The 19094-nt window shown below is 33.3% G+C and overlaps 2 protein-coding genes across 2 annotated transcripts; one reads left to right on the plus strand and one right to left on the minus strand.

Annotated features, from left to right (window-relative positions):
- Positions 1–1900: 1900 nt before the first annotated feature.
- On the minus strand, positions 1901–3145 carry LOC111776842 (dof zinc finger protein DOF5.3). The gene is made up of 2 exons (XM_023656230.2): positions 2886–3145; positions 1901–2792 (listed from the first exon to the last, which is right to left on the minus strand). Exons 1-2 carry the CDS (start codon positions 2910–2912, stop codon positions 2049–2051), a joined length of 771 nt encoding a protein of 256 aa, XP_023511998.2. The 5' UTR covers positions 2913–3145; the 3' UTR covers positions 1901–2048.
- A 9002-nt stretch (positions 3146–12147) lies between these two features.
- Positions 12148–15612, plus strand: ADT2 (arogenate dehydratase 2). Its single transcript, XM_023656211.2, has 12 exons — positions 12148–12484; positions 12589–12650; positions 12749–12841; positions 13374–13574; positions 13662–13742; positions 14019–14114; positions 14200–14277; positions 14356–14445; positions 14537–14598; positions 14755–14836; positions 14925–15009; positions 15260–15612. Exons 1-11 carry the CDS (start codon positions 12232–12234, stop codon positions 14982–14984), a joined length of 1158 nt encoding a protein of 385 aa, XP_023511979.1. The 5' UTR covers positions 12148–12231; the 3' UTR covers positions 14985–15009; positions 15260–15612.
- Positions 15613–19094: the final 3482 nt, after the last annotated feature.

Here is a 19094-nt window from a genome sequence, read left to right on the forward strand (position 1 = left end):
TCCGGGTAAACGTACAAGAAATATAGAAACTAAATAAAATATAAACTCAAAAAAGAGTAAAACTTTAAAATTTAAGAACTAAATGAAACTAAAAAATAATTTTCCTATAATTTTTTAAAAGTTATCCTATCAAATTTTTTTAGTTTAAATTTTTTTTTTTTTTTTTTCCTTGGTGCAAATTGATATGGAGCATTTGATGATGTCTTGCAAAAGAGCTCTTAAAAGTAGTTTTATAAATAAAAGTATAAAGATATTTTTTTAAATAATTTTCAAATAATGTTCTAAACTTTATTCAAGTATTTCTTCAAAAATATTTTTTTCCCATAAATACATATTTATTTCTATGATTTAAAGTTAATTTCAAGTTGGTCTTCAAGATTGTGTTCCCTTATTATATTAAAATTTTGACCAAGTAAAAAAGTAAAAATAAAAACCCAAGTTTTTATAGGTTAGTAAAAAATTGTTTAAGGACAATTTATAAAGTTAAATCAAATGATCATCTTAATTAGCGAGTAATTAGGGACATGAAATAATTAAAAGACTAAAATCTAAATTAAGAGATAATCATATATAAAAGTAAGATTTAAAAATTAAAAAATATAATATAAAATAATATTCTTTTTTCTTATTTATGTTTTTTCAATTTTTTTGTAACAATTATTTTTATTTATCTCTCATCAAATTACTTGGATTAAATAAAATTAGAAACCAAATCACGGGACTAATAATTTTCTAATCCGTAATTAAGAATTATTATAAAAAAAAAAAAAAAAAAAAACACAACTAATCCGTAATTATTATAAACCTTAATCCGATTTAAATAAATAAATAAATAAAGGCGCGGAACCCGATACCCATAGACGGGCCTTTCAATTAGTTTTATCGTATTCAAACCTCGAAAACCTTGTCATCTTATTAGCGGTAATATGGGCGGATAGACTCTGCGGATCCTTTCTCGGTTCAATCTGAATAGGCAAACAGCCTCACTCGGAACTTGGAAGATTCCGTAATTTGTCTGGAACAGGAGCAGCAGTAGCAGCAGCAGCCGCGTAGCAGCAGCAGCCGCCTTTCTCCAATGGCTTTGCCGCTTTCCGCCGAAGATCTCTGTAAGTCATTGTTATTGCACACTACATGTTTGACGAAATGCCCCATCGAAAATACATACAGTTTCAGGCACGCGTAATTTAATTTTCAAATCAAATCAAACTGTTGACTATTCTCTCACGCCCAAATCTTCTCTATTTGATTTGTCTGCGAACTTGGAGAAAAATCTACCCTGAAATCGGTGCTTATTCTTACTGAAATTCTAACCCGTTTGGATTGGAAAGAGACCCTGATTGTTCCTACCGACCCTTGTGAATTATTATAAAATAATTCTGCCACTAGGTGGGTTTTAATATTGGGGCTGGATTTTAGAGATTTTAGAGATAAACTAGCAGTAATCATGGCAGAACATCTTGAAAACAACACTTATTAAAAATGCAAAGTTCTGTAGCAGCCACCCTTATTGTACTTACCCGGCGTTCAGACTACTGCCTAGATTATGAAATGTCATCTTCAGTTTGGATATGGTTTCAAGGAATTTTAATTATTGGTCTTTCTCTTCTTTTCTTTTGTGTTTAACTTCAATTTCCGTTGGGTTCTGTTGATTCTGTGCAAATTTATATTGTTGGAAGCTTGTAGTTGCTAGTTAAGCATATGTTGATATGTACAAACGAATGGTATTAGAGTCAATTGGATAATTTGAGAAGCTTAGAACAGCTTGAAATGACTCTGTTTTGTTGTTCTTTTAAACCATGTAAGTAATCCACGGGCCGCTTGAAACTGTATTAGTTGGAAAAGCATTAGAAAATTTATCATGATCTCGAAAAAATCACATTAGGATGAACAGATAAACAAGTGAAAGAAAAGAGCTTATCCAAGTTTAACTTTGCTTTCTCTAACCAGAACACTGAAATGACTAGATCAAAGGTTTGATAAGATCAAAATATTACAGGGAATTGAAGTACTTTGTTTAGTTATATGTCAAAACAAATCCACCCGAGGCCTTACATTAGAGGGCTGTTGAGAAGTCCATGCCAAGATGAAGCTATTCCATTTCCATTGAAATTCCAGCCATCTCTTCCAGAATCAAGATCACCCATGTAATTCCCATCTCCATTACTGTTGAACTGCCATGGAAATCCCCACAAAACCATATTTTGATCTCCATTGCCAACCATCTCTTGCTTCATTGCTGTGGATGCAACAGCGCTGCTGTTATAATTTTCAAAATTAGGGAACCCACCATTTTCAACCTCCCCAGAGTACAAATTTTGAAAGTTGTGGCTATCAAAAAGACCCATCTGCTGCCTATTAGATTGATGTTGGAGATTAGCAAATGCCAGACTTAGATCAGTGGACTCAAAGGCTAAGGATGCCGGAAGATGGGTATCATTGAGCATTAAACGGCTAGAATTAGCAGCTTGATCGTGGGGTCTCTTAGAAGAAGGAGATGAAGAACGTGAAGTAGAAGGTGAAGGTCTTTTGTTCTTCCTGCAGCCACCACCCACAGGAACATTTCTAAGAGTGCCCCCTTTGGTCCAATACCTTCTGCAGGACTTGCAAAAGTACCTAGGCTGGGAGAGGCTGTAGTTATTATAGTAGCAGAACTTAGTGTTGGTTGAATCACACCTTGGGCAACGCAGAGCTTGCTCTGGCTGTGGCCTCATTGGCTTTCTGTTCTCTTGCTGTACTTTTGGACATGATATGGCTAGCATGTTCTCCAGTGGTTGTGGTTGAGTTTGAGTTTCCTGAAAGTGAAAGTAAACACATTTAGAGTTTAGAAAGGGACATGTAGAGAATGGTAATGAAAGATGAGGAGAAGCTATGTCTCATATGCTTACTTGGTGTTGTCCACTTGAATGATCCATTCAAGTAACCAGCAGAATGAATGAAGTTTGAAGACAGAGACCTTTGTCTTTGCTAGAGAGAGAGAGAGAGAGAGGTTTGTTGAGGATGGAGTAAGGCAGGGAGATATATAGAGGTATGGAAGGAACAGGGAACACCCCCAATACAGGGAGAGAGGGAGAGGGAGAGAGAGAGGGGCAAGGGGCAGGCAACCTGATCTCATCATTACTGTCTCGATATCAGTATCTGGTCTGGAAACGGTTTGAAATGAGGCGAAAGGCACAGGAACCCAGAATTCTTTAGATGGGGGGGGGGGGGGGAGGGGTGGGTCCCAGAGTGGCGTGGAATGCAACTATTTAGTGGACCCTATACGGCTCCATTAGTCACCGGCAATCCATCGCCAAAACCTCTGCGACCCTCAACTGGTCCATTAGCCACCAAACCCCAGTGCCTGTGCCTCCCTTGTCCTTTTCCCACCCCCATTAAAATATTTTAAAAAATCAACCCACAAAGATTACATATAATATCATATAAGAATGTCTCCATTATTATATTATATATCCATTCCTAGGAAGAATTCTCTCTCTCTCTCTCAGAATATACAACTTTTATATTCCCCTAGCAATAAGAATATCAGTACCATTGTTGTTTTAAGATCTTAGTGGTTTTTTTATATAGTTTTTTATCAAAATTATTGTGCATTAATTAGTTTACATTATATTTTTATATATATATATTTTAAGGGTGGTAATAGCCCGGAGCCTATTGTCAATTTTGGTAGGTATGTATTGGCGTTAACTTAGTTGACAAGTCTCCATACACTTTTAAGGAATGTTTTGTTCTCATCTCCAACTCATTTGAGATCTCACAATTCACCTCCATGTGGAGCTAACATGCCCGTTTCCACACCCTTATAAGCAATGTTCATCCTCGTTTCCACACCTTTAAAGTAATTTTCGTTCCCTTCTTAAATCAAGGTAGGATTTCACAATCCACCTCTCTGACAGACCAACATCTTCGTTTCCACACTTTTATAAGGAATTTTTTGTTTCTCTCTTTGACCAATGTGGGATCTCACTATCAACTCTTATAGGGGCCAGCATCCTCGTTGGCACACTACCCGGTGTCTGACTCTGATACCATGTATAACTATTGTCTGCCTTTGGTCCGTTACATATCTTTCCTCACAAATTTAAAATGTGTCTACTAGGGAGAGAATTTCACACCCTTTACAAAGAACGTTTCATTACACTCTTTCCACCCACGTAACACCTAACCATAATATTCCTATATTCCTTTAAGTTATTTAGTTCAATAGCTTCCTCATTGGAATTGGCCAATTTGATTGAGTTAGTTAATACATTAAAGTGCATAATTATAGGCCGTTTATATTTGATTTTCTTAATGCAAGCAAGGTTAATTAATGAGCATCAATACAATACCTAATTATATAGATTCCAACCACTTTTGTCTTCAAGTGAGGAAAGAGAAGACAAACGTACACATCCTCAAAAAGTACTCTCCCCAAGTACACGTCCAAAATGCAGTATTACCACACAAAGTACAGCCTCCAAAATGCTATATAACCTCAAGAGTACACACTCCAAAATGCAATATTACCTCCAAAGTACACACTCCCGAATGTAATATTACCACCTAAGTACACACTCGGCCGCACACACCACAATTTCCTATGAAAAAATTAGAGAGTGTGTACTTAGGTGGTAATATTACATTCGGGAGTGTGTACTTTGGAGGTAATATTGCATTTTGGAGTGTGTACTCTTGAGGTTATATAGCATTTTGGAGGCTGTACTTTGTGTGGTAATACTGCATTTTGGACGTGTACTTGGGGAGAGTACTTTTTTAATGTACTGATTCAACTAGCAAATAAAACTTAAATTAAAAAAATATATATATTTAAATTGTTAAAACCAGACACCGAACACTATGCCAACAAGTATGCTAAACATCACTTATAAATGTACAAGCATTTCTAATAAAGATACGAAAACTTCTCTAGACATATTTCAAAATTATGAAACTGACGAATATATATCCGGATCAGAGCATACAATAATGATATGAATTAAATTGAGGAATGAAAGGAAATTTATGATGGATGGTTTGGTTTGAATGATGAATGATGAGTGATGAGTAGAGTTGAGGTAATAATGATGGGTTTTGGGCCATTGATTGACAATGACAGACGATCTTATCATCCTAATCCCTATGCTCCTTTTATATATATATATATATATATATATATATATATATATCCATTTTTATACCTCAAATAATTATTTTTCTTTTTCTCTTACCTATTTAATTTTTTGAAAATAAATAATTAGCTTTATATAGTGTTTTGGGCTAGCCAAATTTACAGCTGGATAATCGAGTTTATTTTATAAATTAAATTAAATTAAATACACAACATGTAATTATTAGTTTTGTAATTATTGAATGTACTTTTTAATCATACATCCAACGATTAGCGAACAAAAGCGAGAAGAGCTTTCAATTATTTATAAAAGGAGGATGAAAATGGTCCACCATTTACGGAACTGTCTTCTGTTTTCATTATTCAATAAATTATTTTTTTTTTATTTTTTTATTTGTTATTATTAAAATTAAAAATAAAATAAAATAAATAAAAGTCTTTGGTTTGCTTTCTGTCGTGTCTTTTGTGAGATTGCTGTTTGAATATCGTACAGTGATTGCTACTTGACGTTTCATCAATTAAAAAATTAAAAATTAAAATGGAATTCATTTTTGTTTCTTCCAAATAAGATTTTTTATTTCTGAAATTATTAAATCCCATTTAATTTCTATTTTTTATAAATAAAATAAAATAATATTTAAAATTCCTATTTTTTATAAAAATATATGAGGTACAACCCAACATTTTTTCCTATGTTTGGCCAAACATTATTTTGTCAGTTATTAAGCTAGCCTCTTTAGTTTTTTAATCAAATAAATAAATAAAAACAAAAAATTAAGCTACCATAATTAAGCTACCTTTACTTTATCTAGCCTCATTCCCCATTTTGTAAGTATATGAAAACCCTATCAATCTATATATATATGATCGTAATAGCCAAAATTCAACTCGTTACGTATTATCGTCAGCTCTTTTGGGCAGAGATTTCCACACCATTATAACGAATGTTTTGTTTCTCTCTCCACCTAACGTAGATAGTTTGAGAGTTTTTTTTTTTTGTTAACAGTGCTTTCGAAAATTACTTACCAATTTAAACAATCAAGTTCAAAACAGATTGATTCCCGATATCTTAATTTTGTACGGCTGTAATTTTATTCCTCGAACAAGAAAAATTCTCTTGATTAAGACACGATAAACACATATGACAAATTTTATAATAAAATAAATTATTCGAAGAAATCAGTGTACGATTGTGTTGGGACAAGATCGGCAATGCTAGGTGTAGAAAAAAAATATATATGAAGCACACTATGGAACATTTGTTTCATGCCTCGAAACAAAAGATAATAATTGAGGGTTCAAAATTACAAATATAGAATCTTTGCCTTTCATAGCCTTAATCATGAGATAATTAAGTGGGAGACACCTTAATTATTAATTAATTAATCGACTTAATCAATATTTAAGCTTTCATTTGTGCTATCATTATTCATTAACTACAAAAATAATATATTCTTAACTTTATTAAAGACTAATTAATTGGCCATAATCCCTCCATTAATGACCTATGCTTATTGCTATTTTACTTCCCTTATTTAAAATATTTTAGAAAATTAACTAAAATATTAAATGCTTAATTTCTTTTAGCTCCTATGATTATAGTTTAAAAAAAAAATACAAAAAGAAAAATAATTACAAAAACTAATATTAATTTAAAATATACAATTATATATATATAGGAAGTAAAGGAAAGAAGCTGCAAAAACAGTGACTGAAATTTCACTCAGTACGACAGTCTCTTATTCTTCGGATCCCAAGCAAAGTTCTGTTGTTATAATTATTATTTTTTGTTTTTGTTTTTATTATTTTCAAAGAAAAAGGAAAATAATATAATGAGAGAGCGGACATAAATGAGGTGGTGGGCCAAAGAGTAGGAGTGGGCCCATGGGCCTGGATGATTAGTCATTGTGGTAGTTGGTTGGTCAAATTCCATCGGTCAAACAATATATATATATATATATATATATATATATATACAAAATATTTGTTTTTTTGTATATTTATTTAAAATAATAATAATATTATTATTAATTAAAGCAAAAGTGATAAAATATGGGAATGTGTGCATTGAAAAACATGGGGTTGGGTTGGGTTCTTCTTCTTATGGCTAAGAAAAGAATCTTCCCATTCTCATCCACTGTTTCAGTCTTCCTTCCTCCAAACATCCGGTCGGATCTCAATTCCATTTCCCTTTTTTTATTATTTATTTATTTATTTATTCGACAACGCTATTATTATTATTATTTTATTGTGAGATCGCACGTTGGTTAGAGGGAGAAACAAATCATTCTTTCGTAAGGGTGTGGAAATTTCTTCGTAATAGATGTGTTTTAAAAGCTTTAAGGTGAAAACTCGAAAGGGAAAGTCCAAATAACATAATATTTGTTAATGGTGGGGTTGAGCGCTATAGTATTAAAGCCAGACATCGGACGGTGTGCCGGCAACGGTTAGAGAGAGAAACGAACAACTTTTTGTAAGGGTGTGGAAACTTTCTTCCTAATAAATGTGTTTTAAAAACTTTAACGGGAAAACTCGAAAGGAAAAGCCTAAATAAGATAATATCGGCTAATGGTGGGGGTTGAGCGTTATAGTATTAGAGCCAGACATCGGACGGTGTGGCGGTAAGAACACTAGGCCTCCAAAGGGGTGGATTGTGAACTAGTATGCTAGGGGTTGGGCGCTCTAGTATCATAACCAGATACTGGACGGCGTGTCAGCAAGAACGTTAGGCCCCCAAGGGGTGGATTGTGAACTAGTATATCAGGGGTTGGGCGCTCTAGTATCATAGCCAGAAACTGGATGGTGAGACGACAAGAACGCTAGGCTCCCAAAAGGTGGATTGTGAACTAGTATGTCAGCAAGAACACTAGGCCCCAATGAGTAGATTATGAGCCAGTGTGCTAATGAGAACGCTGAGAATACTATGCTTCAAATAAGTGGATTGTGAGATTTCACGTCCATTTCCATACATATTTTTATATAGTATTAAAATATTTAAAAAATACATAGAAATTCAACATTTGAATTTTTATTTATTTATTTTTACTATTGATATATTAAATGTTTGGTCCCACGTGTTTTTTTTTTTTTTTTTTTTTTTTTTAATTAAATCTCCTTCGAGTTTGTGATTTATGAGGTGAGTGGGAAAATGGAATAAATCCAAACTGGCAATTGGCGTGGTGGTCGTGGTCGTGGTCGTCGTATGATGCAAGTGCTTCGTCAAAATTATTCCAAATGGGCCCATTGGGCCTTTTACTGTGGTCCCCACTCTTCTCTTCCCCTTCAAGCAAAGAATATTACTTTCCCAATCCCAATCCCAATCCCCAAAACATATTCAAATTACATTTCTACCCTCCTATTTTTATTTAATTACAACCTTATCTCTCCATTTTTTTATTTACTTATTTTATCTAATAATCCCCTCGTTTTAAAACAAATATATATAATAATGAAAATTTCACATACAAATAAATCTAATTACTTTTAACTCGTTCACTTTTTTAGTCGTTTTTATTAAATTTATTTATTTATTATAAAAAAATTTATACGAGAAAATGACTCTAAAAAAATATTTATTTTAAATATTAATTAGAAAAATCCTATCTCTATTCAAGCAGACCTCCGTTTTGGTATCTAATGAAAATGGTCCTGTTTATCATTTTAGTCACGAGTTATAAAATGATTGTATGAATTGAATTAAATTCAACGTAATTCATATACACAATTTTTGTTCCATATGAATGTTTTTATGTATGTAAAAGAATAAAATCAATTTGGAAAAGGAAAATAAAATGTTTATAAGTCTTCTAAGGTCATAATTGTAAATTTTGTCCCATTCACAACGTCAATTTCTTTTCCTATATATATAGTGATATTGTATGACAATTGCAACCAATAGCATAATTTTGAAAAAAAAAAAAATTATATTTTTTTACGAAGCTATGGGTCGGGTTATCAATACGAGACTTGTAAATATAAATAAGAACGTCCGCTTAAAACACACCATTAAAGTGTAATTGGATAACCATTTGTTATTTATTTATTTATTTAAGTTTATAAGTAATCGCTTACGGCGGTTTTATCTTGTTTTATTTTGTTATCTTAAAAAATATTTAAAATATTGACTAAAAATTTAAATATTTTAAAAAAAATTATAGAGTAACATAACGCCATGTTTATTGTTATCTTCTAGACGTGCATCGCTTTTTTTACTTAATTTTAATTTTATTATTGGGACAAAAATGAAAATTTAGTATTTATTTAATTATTAAATCTTGTATTAAATTTTATTATAATACTACCCTCAACAAATTTATTAAAAGGTATTACAAAATTTGAAATTAGAATAAATAAAAATTAGGTTAAATATCAATTTTAACCTTACTACTTAATTTAATTTTCTAAAAAAACTTTTATTATAAAGGATATTTTTTCTTTGAATTTTGAAAATATATATTAATGAAATTATTAACTTTATTGGATAAGGTTGAATAAAAAAACTTTATAAAATATTTAAATCTACATTTATTAAAATAAGAGTAGTGAATTAAAATTAAATATTTAAAAGTAAATAGATGAAAAGAATATTTGAACCTAAAAATATAAAAATAGAAAATAAATAGACAGGTAGATTTAAACTAAACGTGGCCGGTGCCGATTTTAAAAGTTATCGGCGCCGAGTATTTCCAAAGCCGTATCTTACTATGTGGGAAAGGGAAACAACCAATAATTAATAATAGCGACTTTTTACTTAATTTAAAAATTATTATATGATAATATTTATTACAATTTTGGAAAAATAATAGATTAAATTATAGGTGGAGAATCTAAATTAATTTATTTTTTAAAATTTAAAATTTAAATTAGCGGAGTATTAGTTTAGAGTTTTAATTAATTAAATATTTATTTTACTGATTCATTTTATATTTTTGAGTGAAAACGCTACCGTTCACATACAACAACCTCTGATGACTATGTCTATATTACAAATGCATCTTATTTTTCGCATTTTAATTTTTGTACTAGTTAAAGTAAGGGTGTTCATGGATCACCCGTAGTAAAATTTTTAATTTAAAATTAAATTGATTGGAATTATTGAGTTTTTTTATTTTTAATAAAAGTCAATTTTAAGTATAATTTTAAAAAATTACATTCTAAAAACTTTAAATTTTATTTTTAAAAATAATTGAAAAATAATCATAGAATTACATAAGATTATAATAATATATATGGTATATAAAACTAATGATAAACCGGGGTTGATTCGATTACACCTAAACTAATTTTAGAGGAACAAGCGAACCAATTCAACCCATTAAATTTTTATTTATTTAAATCCGACCCAACCTATTCGAATTTGATTGAATTGACTGTGTTTTTCGAGCACGCCTATAAGTCAAACATATCAATTTAATATATGATATGATTAGAGGAAAATCATCCTCATCAGTTATGCCTTGATTTGTGGATATCACTGCTGTGATTTTTGGGCCTAATGTTATGGGCCTCTGCCTTCCTTCTATGTTATGGGCCTCCGGCCTTTTCTTGGTAATGGGCCTTTAGCTGTGATCTTGGGCCTAATGTTATGGGCCTCTGCCTTCCTTCTATGTTATGGGCCTCCGGCCTTTTCTTGGTAATGGGCCTTTAGGGTTTCGGCTACGCTAACCTTATAGATTCCCATTCTCACCTCTTTCTTTTCTTTTTTTTTTTTTTTGTAAAATTTTCTATTTATTTTTATGAGGGTAAAAGCGGGATTTCATACTAATTTATCGGAGTTAAGTTTTGTGGAGAATTTTTAAACAAAAATTATTTTAAAGTTTTTTATTTTTCAATATAATCTTTAAAAAAAAATAATAATAATAATAAATCAATATAATTTTTTAAAGAGGTTGTCCTGTTTCAATCTTACTTGTGTTTGAGCTATTTAACATATTTACTGTTTTAAGCTTAAAATACTTTATTTCCGTTTTTTTTAAGCTGTTTTTTTTATTAAAGTAATTTTAATTTTAAGACTGAGTGTTTGATTATATATTTTTTGAAGAGCCCCTTTTAAATTCGAAGAAATGACATAATATGAGACGAATAGTAAAAACGAAGAGTTAAAAATGTTTAAATTGATGATCCGATCAATCTTAAAAGAAATATATCTAAATGGTATTTGACATTATTTTTTTGAAAAAATAAAAAATAAAGAAAGATTGATCCAATCAGAGCTATCGAGCCAGACACCGGACGATGTGTCAACCTTCTCGCTATTCCCCGAATGGGGGTAGACACAAGGCGGTGTGCCAGTAAAGACGCTGGGCCCCAAAGGGGGGTGGATTTGGGGGCGGTCCCATATCGATTGGAGGAAGGAAAGAGTGCCAACGAGGACGCTGGGCCCCGAATGGGGGTGGATTGTGATGTCCCACTTTGGTTTGGGAGAAGAATAAACCACCATGTATAAGGGTGTGGAAACCTTCCCCTATCAGACGCGTTTTAAAGTCTTGAGGGGAAGCCCGAAAGGGAAAGCCCAAATAGGATAATATTTGCTAGCGGTCGATATGGGTCGTGATAAATGCGCTCGAGGACAAGAATATTTTTAAAACTGAACCTTTTTTATGATTAACAGACCAAAACTAACCATATCTATAGCGACTTAAAATTATTACAGTAAGAAACAATAAAGCGTGCCAACCAGGACTTAAAATTATTACGGTAAGAAAAAGTTAGTGTGCCAACCAGGACTTAAAATTACAGTAAAAAATAAGAGAGTATGCCAACCAGACTTAAAATTATTAGGTAAAAAACAAGAGAGTGTGCCAACTCGGACTGTAAAAAACAAGAAAAACAAGAGAGTGTGCCACGCAGACTTAAAATTATTACAGTAAAAAATAGGAGTAGATGGCCTCTTAAAAAAAAAAAATCTTACCAAAATAATAATAATAATAATAATAATAATAATAAATAAATAAATAAATTCTTACAAAAAAAAAAAAAAAAAAAAACTCGTTTTGTTTATTATTATTTAATTGAATATTGTCATAGGGGCATAAAAATTTTGCACGGTAAAAGCTGCTGACAGATTTTCCTCTATCCCGCGTTCCTATCTCTCTCTATCTGTGAAGGGCTTCTCATCGGCAATGGCGGCTTCTATATCACGATCTTCCATAGCTACATATTCACAGTATATTTGCAGTAGATCATCGCCGTCTGACCGCAGGGCTAACTTAACCATTGATTCTCACTGTTGCTGGAAGCGTCTTTGCTGTTCTTCTCGATGTCAATCTGTTTTTCATGGTGGAAGTGACAAGAATTCCCGGGGCGTTGAAACGCAGAGCGCCATGGAGGATTCTCATTTCGAAGTTGTAATCAAAGATCCAAGCACGCTACCGAGTACCTTTCTATTGTTGCTTGCCCTCGTTTTTTAATTTCTGATGTTACTGTGGCGCGGAGTTTAATCGATTTGAGGATTCATTTTCGACTTGTTCGTATTGCAGGGCCTCTATCATCGACCAAGTCCTCTGTCTCCACTGGATCTCGCCTTCGTGTTGCTTACCAGGTGACTATGTCCGTATGATCCCCGTTGTTATAAGTTCGTGGTCTAGATATGAATGCATGTCTTTGAATTTGAATGATAGAATGTTCGTGCGGTTTTAGGGGGTTTCTGGTGCATACAGCGAGTCGGCCGCGGAAAAGGCATATCCGAATTGCGAGGCTGTTCCCTGCGAACAATTTGATGCTGCTTTTGAAGTAAGTAATCAAACTCTGAAATTTTACTGGACGAATGCATCTTGAGTTGCTTCAATTACGGTTATTCGGAGGGAACTTGGGAATCTGAAACATGACCATGGCTGTTTGGTTTGCCTTGACATTGAATTGGTCGCATGAGTCGCACCGTGTTATGCACTTGACTTTGAATTGTGTGTTTATTTGTACTTATTGAACAGCTTAGTAAATCATCAAAGCTTTCTCCCCCCTGTCCAACCTTCCGAGAATTTGAGGATAAATTAAAACATTAATTTTTCTTTAATCAGTTGATCCGCTAATTTTCAGAACAATAGAAATTAGAGATAATACTGAACTCGTGATTTCACAAGAGCGAAATAGACTATGATCTTTCAATTTTATACATGATCTGTACTTTAGATTTTAGGAAGTAGGAGTAACATGTAACTCATGTTCACATAAGGTTAATCAGGTAGAATTCTGTTTCATAACTACATTACCATTTGATATGATTTAAGATAATTAAAAGATTCGTTTATCCTTCTTATCACTCTAGGCTGTTGAGCGATGGATTGTCGACAGAGCCGTCTTACCAATAGAGAACTCTTTAGGTGGAAGCATCCACAGAAACTACGATCTTCTGCTTCGACATAGGTTGCATATAGTTGGTGAGGTAAAATTTGCAGTTCGTCATTGTTTACTGGCCAATCATGGTGTTAAAATCGAGGAATTGAAAAGGGTGCTCAGTCATCCACAGGTAACCAGAGCAGTCTTATTATATTTTCATATATAAATCCCCTTCCCCCCTCCTCCTCCTTCAAGCTTAACATGGTTCTTGTTTCAGGCTCTTGCTCAGTGTGAAAACACATTGACAGGGCTGGGATTGGTGAGAGAAGCAGTGGACGATACTGCTGGTGCTGCAAAGGTACCTGGTCACTGGTTGTTCAATTGCCGTTGGGTTACTAGTATAATATTTTATCATGGTCTACACTGCTGAAAACTCATGATTTGTTTGTCTTCAAGTTATTTTAATGGCTCAAAGGGATTCTGAGCGGTCTAGTTAGATTTTTGTGGATGCTTATTTATCAGCCCTATAAGAAGTTTTGATAATCCAATGATCATATGTTAATATCATTCGAATTGTCATCATTTTGATAGCTTGTTCAGAATGATTGTTGATGAGACTTTGGATATTCTGCAGCATGTTGCTTTTCACAATCTGAAAGATGCAGGAGCTGTTGCTAGCTCATTGGCCGCATCAATATATGGTTTGAATATACTTGCTGAAGATATTCAGGTGGTTACCTAAGTATTTATTTATCGTTCTCTTGCTCATATATTTTAATGCTGCACCGGTTACCAATTTTCTTTTCTTTTATTAGGATGACTCTGACAATGTAACTCGATTTCTGATGCTAGCAAGGGAGCCCATAATTCCAGGCACTGATAGGCCATTCAAGGTTAGCCCTCTACTTCTTTGTATTCATGGACATGGTGCTTAGAATAAGCAAATTGAAGATGTTTAACTTCCCTTTCAGACAAGTATAGTTTTCTCATTAGAGGAAGGTCCGGGAATTCTGTTCAAGGCACTTGCAGTTTTTGCTCTTCGCCAAATCAACCTTACAAAGGTGTTTTTTTTTGCCTAATGACTATGGTGATTCTTTTCTAGGCAACTGCCACACAGGCCAATAGCTAAGCATCGTTTGTTTTCTCAAACAGATTGAAAGTCGACCTTTGCGAAACCAGCCACTACGAGCATCTGATGATAATGGATCTTCAAAGTACATTCATTGAAGCCTCTGCTATATATTACTTTTACTCTTGCCAATACATTTGTTCCTCCATAAGTGTGAAATTGTCCAGTTATTTCAATGATTTGAAGTTTCCTCCTTTTTCCCCTCTTTTCCTCTCCTGTTCTTTTCTTTTTTCTTTAACAGATATTTCGACTACCTTTTCTATGTGGATTTTGAAGCATCAATGGCCGATCAAAACGCACAAAACGCTCTCAGGCATTTAAAGGTGCGTTTCCTCAGATCTTCCAAATAATATTCAGGAAATAAATTTCAACAATGGGATGTAAATAGGAAATGAAACATTGGCTTGACAGGAGTTCGCTACGTTTTTGAGAGTGCTAGGAAGCTATCCAATGGACAATAGTATGCCATGAAAAGCTGCAGCATCCAAAAGACTCGGTATCTCCCATTTCTTGGTCTACTTTTCTAAACCCGAGTTTCTTAGTATCTCTAGTACTTTATGGATTTAATAAACTCCTCTACCATTGAAATTAATTCATTCCTGAAATCTATTCAGCCACGTTCGGCTATTATTTATATTTGCGAAGTCGTAGAAGTAGAGTAAAATGTTCTTAAAAATGTTACGACGGCACTTCTATCTTGTGTACCTATTTTTTCTTGACATTTCTGGGCTGATTCTTTTATACAGCATTAACCGAGTGTAGGCCGACTTCCTCAGTTCTCAACTTCCAAGAGGGATCGTCGGCTGGCTTTAAGGTTAAGCTTGTGTCTCTGTGGATGTGTCGCTCTTCATACGAAAATTCTGCTCGGTATACCATAAAAATCAGTAGATATTGAGTTTAGTTCCTTCTCAGATATAGTATATTTTTGCAAATTAATTATTCATTTACACTACTATTGTCTCGAGTTGCTTAGTTCCAACTTTGTTAATGTGTTCAACACAAATATGTTGCAGCAATTTTTGTTTGTTTGATTTCTATCGAACCATGTAATTCTTCCCGTGTTTTAGTAGAAAGAGATCGGATTAGATCTCGCGTTCGAGGGGTGGGGTGTCGTTCTTTGTTTGCCCTACTAACTGTGATTCAAAAGCTAATAATACTTGATGGATTAGAGCATAGGATTATGTTAGGAATAATATTTGGAAGGAAGGAGCTTTTGGAGAGTATAATAGACAAAATCAATGAATTTGATATGATTATTATTGGAATTGAGAAAGGTATCCCGTTTGGTAATTGAACTGGTCGTATGGTTCGATTTGTCTGTTTTGCTTGACTTATTAGGAAGGTTTCTGTAAGTGGCAGGTCCCTCTTTATCTTCACTTTTTGCCATATTTTCAAAGAGATTTGACTTAATTTATAAAACTTTCTAAATTAGTCTCAATAGTTTCAATTTCATTTCTGTATTTTTAAAATATTTGATTTAATCTGTTTTTTGTACAAGGAAATCTATTTGAAAGGGTAAAACTTTAGCAATAACTGCTTAGTATTGTTTGTTCTAAATATTGCATCAGAGTCAGTTATTGGGTGGTGTGTTGTTGAGGACGTTGGACTCCAAGAGGGAAATTATTTTACTTCTATAAGAGTTTAAGTCTATTGTTAGTAGATATTGTCGGTTCCTAACTTTGTATCATTGTTAGTCATTGGGTGGTTGCTATTGAGGATGCTGGACTCCAAGAAGGATGAATTGTGAGATTTCACGTCGGTTGGAGAAGGGAACAAAACATATCTTATGAAGTTGCGGAAACCTCTCTCTAACTGGACGTGTTCTAAAATCATGAGGCTGACGGCTATATGTAACCGGCGAAAATGGATAATATAATATTGTTCTTAGTTAAACTAAGTTATTGCGAACAAATACAAATATATTTTTTTAAAAATCAAACCGGTCATGCTAAAACCTTTCTAAATTTATAAGAGCCGATTGGTATTCCTTCACAAGCCATTAAACTTCGTGTTAGCCTCCACCACTGCTGTAAACCACAAGCCATCTATCTCTGTCAATGTCATTCCTCTTCCGATACCAGTTGCATATGGCTCTTGCTATGACTTTAACATATACACCACGATCATGGAAGCTCGGTCGAATTCGAGCCACTTTATAAATTTAGCCACAACTTTGTCAAGTCGCCTACTGTGCTATGTAATCATCCCTTTGTTGCTATGATATGGAAGCCAAGATATCGGGACAGTTCATTGTAGTCATTGATAGGAAAGATTACTAGTTTCTTGTTGAGGGGTTGCAGGAAATCGTCGAGCCTTTTGATTTCAGGACAGATTATTTTCCAAAAACCAATTGTAGATAGAGATAGAAGAATGAATGGCTTGTGCTAGACAGTAGAAATATGACTTTCCATCCCTGAGGAAAAATCGTTAATATCTTAAGATTATTAAATCTTCCTATCTAACAATATTCGAATAATAAAACAATGAATTATAGGTATTTTACCCACGTAGGGTTGGATTGAAATATTAGCAACTTAATTGGTCGTAATATATATATATATATATATATATAAAAGAATTAATAGTAATTAGAAGAATAAAAATATAGCTGCTACCTTTTGAACTAGATGGAAATCGTATCAAGTAATGAATCAACGGTCAGGAATTTTTAGAAACACTCCACAATTTTCTCGCTAACAATTAGTTCTTCAATTTTATTTAAATTTTTTAATACTCGAATGCTAAATATATAATTAATGGATTTATTTGATTTAATCGGTCGGCTTCAGTCTTCATGCCTTGTCGGTGGGCCTATACGACAAACCCAGGCCACCTTCGGTTTTGGTGGGTTGGATCAATTTGGTCAAACTTTGAGTCACTCTAATTTATAGATATGAATTTTAAATTGTATTAATTTAAATTTTAAGCTTAGATCCTCAATTATTATTTTATTTTAAACTTTTCAATGCATCATTTTCAAAAAAATACGTAAATTTTCTCTAAATAACGAAAAAACAACTCAATTTTTAATTCGTTAACCTCTCCAACCATGTTTGGACTCGAGCTGTGTCACAGTGGTAATGTTGGAAGATACAAGCGTATCAACATTGTGCTCGTTGCTATATTAGTCAGTTTTCGGCATAATATACAGAGGACTTTACATGAAAACATAAAGGTTTATGTCTCGATAGTATTCAAATAGATTACGGAGTTGACTCGTGAGTCGATTCTTTATAAGCTTGTAGAATGAGCAATAAATGACAATAACATGAGATGACCTGATTACGAAGTTGACTCACGAGTCGTTCTTTATAAATGTGTACAACGAGGATTGAATGTCAATAACGTTTTGAAACTTGGATGACATCATTAAACATCGATGAAACTCAAAAGTTTTCGATGTATTTATTGTATTTCGGACAAAGCTACAAAGATGAACAACCAAGATATAAATGTTGTACGCTGAAAGCGGAACAAATGTACTTACAACACCAATGAACGAAATTACACAAAGAGACACCAAGATATTTACATGGTTCGGAGAGAAGAAGTTCCCCTACATCCACGGGTAGCAACCAATCACTAATGAAACTAAGCGTTATAAGTGAATACCTCACTATCACACTATATAGACTCTCACTAATATGTCAAGAAATACAATGTGACACACCGAACATTCTTAAATTCCGATATGACTAAATCTAATTCAAATAACCAAATCAAATCAAAATGTATGACAATAAATTCTGTCGGTGCGCCGATCAAAATACACTGCTTTCCAAAGCTACCAAAGCAATATAATATGAAGCAATATAATTAAAAAGGGGTTTTTAGTGACGTGGCATTCTCCAATAACAAAAGTCGAGTGCTGGCTGACACGGAAAAAAATTCAATCAATTTCTATTTTAACCCGCCACGTCAATTAAACGTGTAATTAATTATGGAGATTAATATTTTTGCTTAGCTACTAACTACGTTAATTAACCTAACTTAATTAAGCAATTAATGTTCGGTTGTTTCTCTTATTTTTATTAAATAAGATTCAAAATTATATAATAAAAATTAATAATTAAATTAAATTGATTTTTAGTTCGAAATTTTCAAACATAATTCAACCTTTTCATCATCGATACCATACTCTAATTAATTGAACTAATAAGGAGTATTGATTTCCACACCCTTATAAGAAATATTTCCTTCTCCTCTCCAATCAACGGGATCTTACAATCCAACTCAACCTCCCTTAGAGGTTAATGTCCTCGCTAACACACCGACCAGTGTTGGACTTTGACACCATTTGTAATGACCTAAACCCACCGTTAGTAGATATTATTCTTTTTGGACTTTTCCGTCATCGCTAGCACACCGACTAGTGTTGGGTTTTGACACGTAATGACCCAAACTCACTGTTAGTAGATATTATTCTTTTTGGACATTTTCGTCCTCGCTAGCTTCCGACCAGTGTTGGGCTTTGACACCATTTGTAATGACTCAAACCTACCACTAGTAGATGTTATTCTCTTTGAACTTTCCCGTCCTCGCTAGCACGCCAACCAATGTTCGACTTTGATACCATTTGTT

Source organism: Cucurbita pepo, chromosome 16 (assembly GCF_057944985.1).
Source record: "Cucurbita pepo subsp. pepo isolate OVF chromosome 16, ASM5794498v1, whole genome shotgun sequence".
Lineage (NCBI taxonomy): Eukaryota > Viridiplantae > Streptophyta > Magnoliopsida > Cucurbitales > Cucurbitaceae > Cucurbita > Cucurbita pepo.

What these genes read in the sequence shown, in the direction of transcription:
- LOC111776842 (XM_023656230.2), bottom strand. Translation starts at nt 2,912, where the DNA reads ATGGATCATTCAAGTGGACAACACCAA. An exon ending in ATTCAAGTGGACAACACCAA is followed by an intron (nt 2,793 to 2,885) that starts GTAAGCATATGA and finishes TTTCACTTTCAG; the next exon opens with GAAACTCAAACTCAACCACA.
- ADT2 (XM_023656211.2), top strand. Translation starts at nt 12,232, where the DNA reads ATGGCGGCTTCTATATCACGATCTTCCATAGCTACATATTCACAGTAT. An exon ending in ATACTGCTGGTGCTGCAAAG is followed by an intron (nt 13,743 to 14,018) that starts GTACCTGGTCAC and finishes GATATTCTGCAG; the next exon opens with CATGTTGCTTTTCACAATCT. An exon ending in GCACTGATAGGCCATTCAAG is followed by an intron (nt 14,278 to 14,355) that starts GTTAGCCCTCTA and finishes CTTCCCTTTCAG; the next exon opens with ACAAGTATAGTTTTCTCATT.